This window comes from Electrophorus electricus, chromosome 10 (assembly GCF_041902795.1).
Source record: "Electrophorus electricus isolate QZ-2024a chromosome 10, ASM4190279v1, whole genome shotgun sequence".
NCBI lineage: Eukaryota > Metazoa > Chordata > Actinopteri > Gymnotiformes > Gymnotidae > Electrophorus > Electrophorus electricus.
The window spans coordinates 21,257,622-21,266,099 of NC_137506.1; the positions used below are offsets into that span (position 1 = coordinate 21,257,622).

The 8,478-nt window shown below is 37.6% G+C and overlaps 1 protein-coding gene, 1 long non-coding RNA gene and 1 other non-coding gene across 3 annotated transcripts in view; 1 reads left to right on the forward strand and 2 right to left on the reverse strand.

Annotated features, from left to right (window-relative positions):
- otofb (otoferlin b) overlaps positions 1-7,953 on the forward strand; it is a 35,186-nt gene extending 27,233 nt beyond the window's left edge. The window contains exon 43 of the mRNA XM_081722157.1: positions 7,466-7,953. Within this exon, the coding sequence (XP_081578283.1) occupies positions 7,466-7,646 (181 nt within the window). The 3' untranslated portion in view covers positions 7,647-7,953. The remainder of the gene's footprint in view (positions 1-7,465) is intronic.
- Positions 546-5,462, reverse strand: LOC118242358 (uncharacterized). The gene is made up of 3 exons (XR_004776797.2): positions 5,081-5,462; positions 4,771-4,966; positions 546-3,431 (listed from the first exon to the last, which is right to left on the reverse strand). It is a non-coding gene; the product is annotated as an uncharacterized LOC118242358 (long non-coding RNA).
- Positions 7,954-8,127: 174 nt separating the features above from the next.
- Positions 8,128-8,213, reverse strand: trnay-gua (transfer RNA tyrosine (anticodon GUA)). Its single transcript is given in 2 exon segments — positions 8,128-8,163; positions 8,177-8,213. It is a non-coding gene; the product is annotated as a tRNA-Tyr (tRNA).
- Positions 8,214-8,478: the final 265 nt, after the last annotated feature.

Genomic DNA, 8,478 nt, shown 5'->3' on the forward strand with positions numbered 1-8,478 from the left:
GTATATTGATTTAGTAGGTTTTGACTTGTAGGCCTTGTGGGCCTCTTGTGCCCATGGGCCCAATGACCTATACTTGTAGCTATATTTAGGGTCCAAGCACTTCAGCACCCAGTTGTTTTTGTTAGGCTTTTGCTTCTTTTTTTCTAAAATGAATTGTGCATACCAAACCGTAAGGCCTACAGACATGAAATTTGGTCAATAGGTAGAAAACCCCCCTGCTACACGAGTGCACAACACAAGCCCTACTAGGTTATAGGTGGGACTATGGCATACACAAGTGCGTTTAACTGCTACACTGTATGTCATACAGACAAAATTATTTTTTGGAGTGACTACTAGTCTTCCACTGTACAAAAAAAGCCACAACTATTAAGCTCTGCCCACTTAGATTTTATGTAAACTAATCCTAGGTTTTTCACCAACCCTACGCAAATATGGTATCCAGAGACTCAGAGGAGTCAGATTTTCAACACTGCGTAGTTTTCAGATGCCAATCAAAAACAGGAGTGGAGTTTCCACTGCAAATACTGAACATATACACCAAGTTCAAGTTCAAGAGGTTTTATTGTCATTTCAGCTATATACAAGTACACAACAAAAACGAGACAATGTTCCTCCAGGACTATGGTGCAACATAAAAACAACAGTGCAACAGACAACATGCTACACAAGTACAAACAGTCCAATATAGTGCAAAATGTCATTAAATAAACATTAAATAAACAATAATAAATATAGGACAGGACAAATACAAAATACAAAATGAGTACAGTGCAATTTAGTACAGTACACAGTACTGGGCATATGTAAAGCGAGTTGTGCATAGCAATCAGTGACATGCTACCCTGAACAGAGCAGTCACCGGTAGCAGCCAGAACAGTTCAGAGTACAGTGCTGGTTTAGTACAGTACTCTAGCAGCAAGTAGGATAATGTGCAAGACTGCAACAGGAGTGCATAGTTTATTTGTGTGAGGTTTGACTTCAGCACTAGTCCAATGCAAAACAATGTGTGAGTGTGTGTATAGATATGTATGTATGTATGTATGTTTGTACATATGTGTGTGTGTCTGTCTATAAGCATGTATAGAAGTGACCATTTTGGAATATGAATTGGAATTGGAGTTAGCCAGAGTTCAGGAGTCTAATGGCTTCTGGGAAGAACTCATGAAGCATGAACAGAATGACACCAAACTACAGGTACATCAAGAGGTATGTACCTCAAGGGGGTCTGGTGCACCTGCATTACTAGAGGGCACTATAAAATAGAGGAAACTGACCCATACATCAAGATCGTCAGATTAATGGTGCACAACTTGTAGGTGCGTCTGCCACAGTGCCTAAAAGTATTACGCCATATGTGCAAAATGGCAGACCATCAGTCAATCAGATTTCAGCACACATATGACAGACTTAGCATTGGTCAATCCACACCAAACTTGAATGGTATGTGCACGAATTTCAGTATGTGCTCTAAGACATACTGAAGTTTTATGGGAATTGGCCAATTGGGGTGCTATTCCAGAAAATCAAGTATATCTTCTATTTTCACTTTGGAACATAAAGCTGGATCCCGTGATTCATTTAGGAGCCCTAACAACTTGCAATTACAAGTGCTTTACAAAAACCTTTTTTTTTTTTTTGCATTCATTGTGTAGAATTGGCACTTTTCAAACTAGGATTTTCCTTCATTCACATCAACCAAGCTATTATCAAAATCAAGTCTGAAAATAAATAATTATCAAAACATGTTGATATTTTGACTTTATATAGCTGCAATATATTGATAAAATGGGTACCAGAATCACTTTTCTAAGTCATATCGCTGAAACTCTAGGATACGTTGCTTGATTTTGAACAAAATAGACAGGTATATTCAAATTAACATTGTGCAGAAAACTGCAATGTTTGAGCCAAATTGGTCACTGGGAGGCTCTACAGTGCACATTAACCTATTTTGCATATTATCACAGACCTTGTGTTTTCATAACTTAACTGGGCAGAAGTTAAGAAAAGTAGGACACAAACACAGAATTTTACAGACAGAAATTGAATGACAATATGATGTTGCCTGCAAATTTTGAGCCAGTTAGAACATTGGGAAACCCTACAGCATTAATTGAACTACTAAGCATATCATTCTTGTGTAGACAAAATATATGGACAAAAGTCAGAAATAGTAGTACATATCAACACAGAAATTGACCGACATATGATATTACTCTATGATATTGACTACCAAGTTTGAGACAGATCCACTATTTGGAGGCTGTACACTGCACAATTACCTATTTTGCATATTATCACAGGCCTTGTGTTTTCATACCAAAATGGGCATAAGTCCATAAAATAAGGTTGCATCAATACAGAAATTTACAGACATACATGTTGTGACAGAATGATATTGCATCCAAAGTTTGATGCAGATATGCCCAATAAAATAACTGATAATAAAAATAACTGACTAATCAGTATAAAAGTTGTCACATTTATGTCACACTTGTTACCTCTTCAGGGTACTGCAACTCGGCTTAACCTTTTGCACACAGACAATTTAGTTCTTGGTTTTTTTTGACAAGAGCGGGACTAATTTAAACTGTATAGCTCAACCTAGAGCAGACTTCAAATATTTGTTCACAAAAACTTGCTGAAGCCCTCCACTAAGTCTGACTGTATGAATTAAAATCATTCAGTGGAACAGTTACTGGAATTTAATACCATACCATATAGAACAGCACAGTACACATGGCTACCTAAGTGTATTTGTAGTCACATTATAATCAATGCAGGCTGTTAGAGCAGCTCTATACAATTCTTATCTTCTTATACCATTCCCAAATATGATGTAAAATGCCCAATTTAGCCTAAACCACTTGCACATTCCCTTTCACTTTTCCCCATCACAACTAAACAGTTGTAAGAGTTACTGGAATTTAATGCCATACATTAACACTAATTGCAAGGCATGTACTACTTGCAGCATTGTGCAACACAACACTAGTGCAGCACTGAGCATTTCTTAAATTTTTACATTTACAACATTTGGCAGACATTCTTATCCAGAATGACAAAAGTGCTTTGTCATTTACCTACAGAATACATCCAATACAGTAGGTTAGAGTCCAAGATACCAATGAACTAGAATGCTGCTGAAATACAGGGATGAAATACAGTGCTGATGCCTAGAAGTGCAAAATACATAATCTCAGACAACAATCAGCGCAATAAACAATAAGTAGTACTAAAGTTTGTTAGTCAACAAAGGAGCAGTCAGAATCCATGCCTACAATAAGTACTAGAGTTTCAGTTAGTCAACATAGGAGCAGGGTTAGTGGTCATTCAAATATTCCACAAATAGATGGGTCTTCAGTCTCCATTTGAAGACTGCAAGGGACTCTGTTGTCCGGACAGCTAGCGGGAGTTCATTCCACCATCTAGGAACCAGGACAGTGAATAGTCTTGATGCTTGCCCTCCATGAGACTTGAAGCATGGTATTTCAAACTGAGCAGTACTTTAGTACTTATTCCAGTCCAAATGAATCTTTACACACTTGTCCACAACATCAATTTGAAGCTGTCAACTACGTTTGCATGATATTAGTCAATATGATTCAAAGTATCAGTTAATGGAATTTAATGTCAAATTATAAGAGCAATTGCAAAGCCTGTTGGGTTGTGTTCCAACTGAGGAACAGCATGAATATTTATTATAGACAAGAGTACAACCATATTTCCATTTAATCAGGGCAGACTATTGTCTATAAGATGTAAAAAAAAAAATTAAAAGTAAAAAAATAATAACTAAAAAAAACATTAGTGGTTCTTAAATACATTGAGAGAAGGGACATAACAACATAAGCTGTTCTGCAGACTGAGTGATCTTCAAATAACTAGATCACACCATGCAAGGTGGCTACTATTGGTGGCTGGTGAAACATATTCTAGGTGGAACTGTACATACTCAGTCAGTTTAAGCAACCATCCCAATACAACATAACGCAAACTACTAGTGCCTGTGAAATAGCCAGTAATTATTTAATTGGTATTAAAAATCAAGAGACTCACAATAAGTGACAATTATCATTAGTTGCAGCTCTAAAGTGTTGCGATAGAAGGTACAGTATGCATCATTAGATTAGACCAAGTCTTGTTCAGAAACATATACATGAATGTGACCAACACGTTTTGTTCTATTTAAGTAGACAAACAAAATCACGTTGGTAGATCACACCTGCTAAATGCCATACATCTAGATGTAAATACAGGGGGGGGAACTATAGTTGACAGAGAAATACTGAAAACATATTAGGATTAAGCACGCAAAACAATAAACAGCTGTTTTTGTTTGCTCTGGGTCTTTGCCCTACTTAGTTCTTGCATGTTTAAGATACATGTCAACAAGTGTGCATATAACAAATTACAAGCATGGCAATGGATTTAGTGATCACTTTGTGATTAGTAGATTGTGGGAATATTCCTATCTCTTGCCCAAGGTCACTGACTAGACACTTTTACTTTTCGTTATATTTACCCTGAAATTATGCGACCAATTTGCCAGACCGGTTAGCTAGCTAGATATCCGCTGCCTAGATAAACTTTTTTTTAATTGCATTGCTGCACGCCATGAGTCAGTTCAGCTGCTGCATTATTTCTGTTGCTTGTAGTTTATAACCATTTTTTTCAGCCTATCATTGATATCGCACCACACATTCAGAATAATGCACTTTATGACAAAACAGAGTACATATAGATATGTGAGCCAGAAAATGATACCTTGCGAGTTAGTTTCGTAAATGTCATTCGAGTCCCACGACGGAATTCACGCCTGATCACTGTTCATTATGTCGATCTACTGTCCAGTTGTGTAGGTTAGCTTACTAAGTAAAGGGGCGGGACTCCATGATCATCTTTAGGGATTTCACCAACCTTACTGCACTTGACAGTTTGTGGCGAAACGTACAAAAAGATTCTAAAATGTAATGAAAGGAACGGAGCAAAAGTATGCATTTTATATCGCACATGTACACTCTTAAATAACTCTTAAAAGTACAATTTGTTCAAAGTAACGAGTAAATTTACCCACCTCTGACCTCCATTAAAACTCACTAGTTAGGCAGCTAAGGTAGTGAACGCTGTCGAGCTGTTCGCGTGAACCACCAAAATAGCTACGCAAAAAAAAACTCAGTCAACGTTAGCCAAAAGTTAACCCTTGCGCAAACTTAGGTTTCACTAGCTTAGTTCGTTGGTACTTTAAATTAAAAACTACAACATACACACTTTGACTAGCTAGCTAGCCAGCCATCTTAGCAAGCTACTCAACATAGTTTTTCCACCAAAGTTCTCTCAAATGTTTTTTGGAGAAAGGATCTTATTGAATTTGAGGGCGCCCCAAATGCTGTGTCTCGAGTAACCACATCATAACCTAAAAACGTCCAATGTCCCTACTCCACGACTAACTGATTTGGATTGGGGCGATAAAAATGAAGCGCCCTTACCTATCAGATTCGAGGACGCCGATTGGCTAAATTTATGTTACTATGTGCATATCTTGTGTCAGCAACGGTTAGCAATGGCCTGTGCTGGGTAATATTTCTATCTCCCCAGACGACAGAGGGAATGAACCAGGATGTTAATTTCCCCCAGTATATTTTCTATGTTACATTTTAGCACACTCATACTTAAAAGAAGTAGTTATTGATTATTTAAAAAATGTTTATTTTAAAAATAGAAACTAATTAACAATATCCACCAGGTCGGGCGGCGATCCCAATTGGCCAGCCACCACTGGTCACCACACAGTATCATTAACCTACTTACTTGTTAATTCTTTACAAAATGTTTGGTGTTTAGAAAGAAAGTAACATTCTTTAAATTAGAAGACCTTCAATTTGATGTCAGCTTAATTATGCCACACACTCTTCATATTGTGCTGCAGTCTCTAGATGGGCATAAATGAATACATTATTCTAAAATACGAAAGCATCTCATTCAAATTTCCAGTATACTGGCAAAATCATCTAAACGATGACACTACAGACCATGCTGTGGCTTGGCCATAAGGTAGAACAAGGTATCCAGAGTGTCCTGAGCTCATGCTAAATGCCATTTTTACTCATCATCCTCTTTAATCTGTATCATATTATATTCATTGAGTAGATCTAATTTAGTGAAGTACATGCCCCCTCAGCTGTTTGAAGGTGGCAGGGACCAGCTATGGAGTGTAGGCATTCTTCACTAATAGGGCATTTAAGTAGTCTGCATGGTTTTGGCCCACTGTCCTTCCTTTTTTTAACCAAGTACATGTTATCTGAGGCAGGGAAAGTGGGGGGCAGATGTAACCCTGACCCAAAGCCTCCTATATATAATGCTGCATGACCTGCTCCTCCTCCTGAGAGAACAGATAAACCCAGCTGCATAGGCTCCTCAGGGACTGCTACCCCTCTCGAATGGGGTGTTGACAACCTTGGGGTGGTGACCTCTAGCAAAGGGAGCAATGTTTCTCTTCGAGGAAGCTGTTGTATGTGAAAGCAAGATGTTTGATCTCATTTAAGAAAAAACAGTGTTCATGGACACCTTTATGTAGGGTCTACGTGGGAAGCTGCAGGTAAAGTTGCCTGAGTGCTGGTTCCATCGCAAAGAGGCAGCTAGTGCCTCTATAACATACTCTGCCACTGAATGGGAACCCTGCTGTAGATGTAGCGGGGAGTGACCACAAACTCTACCCCATCGCAGATGGTGGAATGATGCTTTCCGCAATCTTATGAAGTCGGGGTAGTCATCCGGTAGCAGAAAGGATGGGCCACCAGAGAAAATATCCCAAGCTTTGGCCCTCCTCTTGAGCTGAGAAATTATAAAAGCCAATTTAGCTTGTCAAGGTAGGCAGCACTGGTAAGCAAAGCAGAGTTTGCACTGAACCACAAACCCCTCGCAAACACCCACCAGCCTCAGGGGTAGTGATATGACAATACACCTTCAGCCACCAAGCACTCACAATGCACTCACAAGCCTGGGCAGCCAAACTCACGGAGAGACTTTCTATGCGATATACCTTGAGTCATTTGTCATCTTTATCTGTTTGCACTTTATTCTGCATTTTTCTTGTGCAGCCTGAGAATGAAGAATATTAAATAAATATTCTGCTAAATCTCAAAAAACATATTTTGCTTAGTCTTTAATTGCTTTTGTGTTGAAACCTGATACAGAATTGATACAGAAGGGATAAAATGACTACTTTTCTTTAGGAAGCAAATCAGTTACTGATAAACTGGATCAAGATCATAAATTCTAAGTGAACATAATTTTCCTGAGGTGCCTAAGACTTTTAAATGGTACTACATATACTGTAAAATGTTGCATGTTGTTTTTAAAATAGACTGCATTCTGTTATGGTTCATAGATAACCATCATTTTTGTCAAAATATGAATTGCTTATTATGCTAAAGCTAATGACACTCTTTTGTCCCAACAGCCGTCCAGACACTTCAATGCTGGGGTTCATCAACCCACTAAAATCAATCCGCCATCTTCTCTTCAAAAAATACAAATGGTTGGTCATCAAAATTGTTGTGACTCTGCTCACACTTCTCATGCTGGCCCTGTTCTTCTACAGTATGCCTGGCTATTTGGCCAAGAAAATTATTGGAGTCTAAGGAAGAAAATTATACTTTATTTTTAATTCTGTATCTAGTGAGATGCTGTGTTGAAAATATGTATTTCAGTTTAAAATACAGAGAAAAAAAGCTTATATAAAATTGATGCAGTCAGAATGTCTTGAGTTCCCTCTGTATGGCTTAAAACTTTAAAGTTTGACACTTCATATTTGGCCTGTGTAATGTCTTCAAATTAATCATCTTTCTGAAGCCCTGAGTATACTAAGTGAATTGATCATAGCTCTCTGAACGAACATTATATCTTGATTTTGCAAAATAAACATTTGTATAACTTCTATTCTTATTCTTAAATACAACATTAAACCTTGCTGGATTTCTCAGAAGCTAAAAGCCTTGGTGTATTTTAGTTTGTTTTTCGTTAGGTTTCTGTGGGTGTTACACCATAGAAAACGTCATAGAGATTTTAAATAAAGGTGATGGTATATCAAAAACAAACTCTAAAAATCGCGTTAAAACTACATCCTTCGAGCCGGATTCGAACCAGCGACCTAAGGATATCCGTACAACCTCTACAGTCCTCCGCTCTACCAACTGAGCTATCGAAGGTCATGTATAGACGCCTAGAAATAGCGAATAAATATGCATAAACTACAAACTAAATATTCGATCTTAGTGACGTAGCCAAAATAATTTAAAAGTAAAAGTAAATATACAATTTATTCGACTGTTTTATGTCTTAAAAGTGATTGTTCATATAAAGTGTGCTGCAAAAAAATTCCCAAAAACTGCAAATGTATTTTTAAAAATTGCTTATATTCTAATTGTTTTTGGTTGATGCATGCTATTTAGCTACACGTCAGTTTTCCTCAAA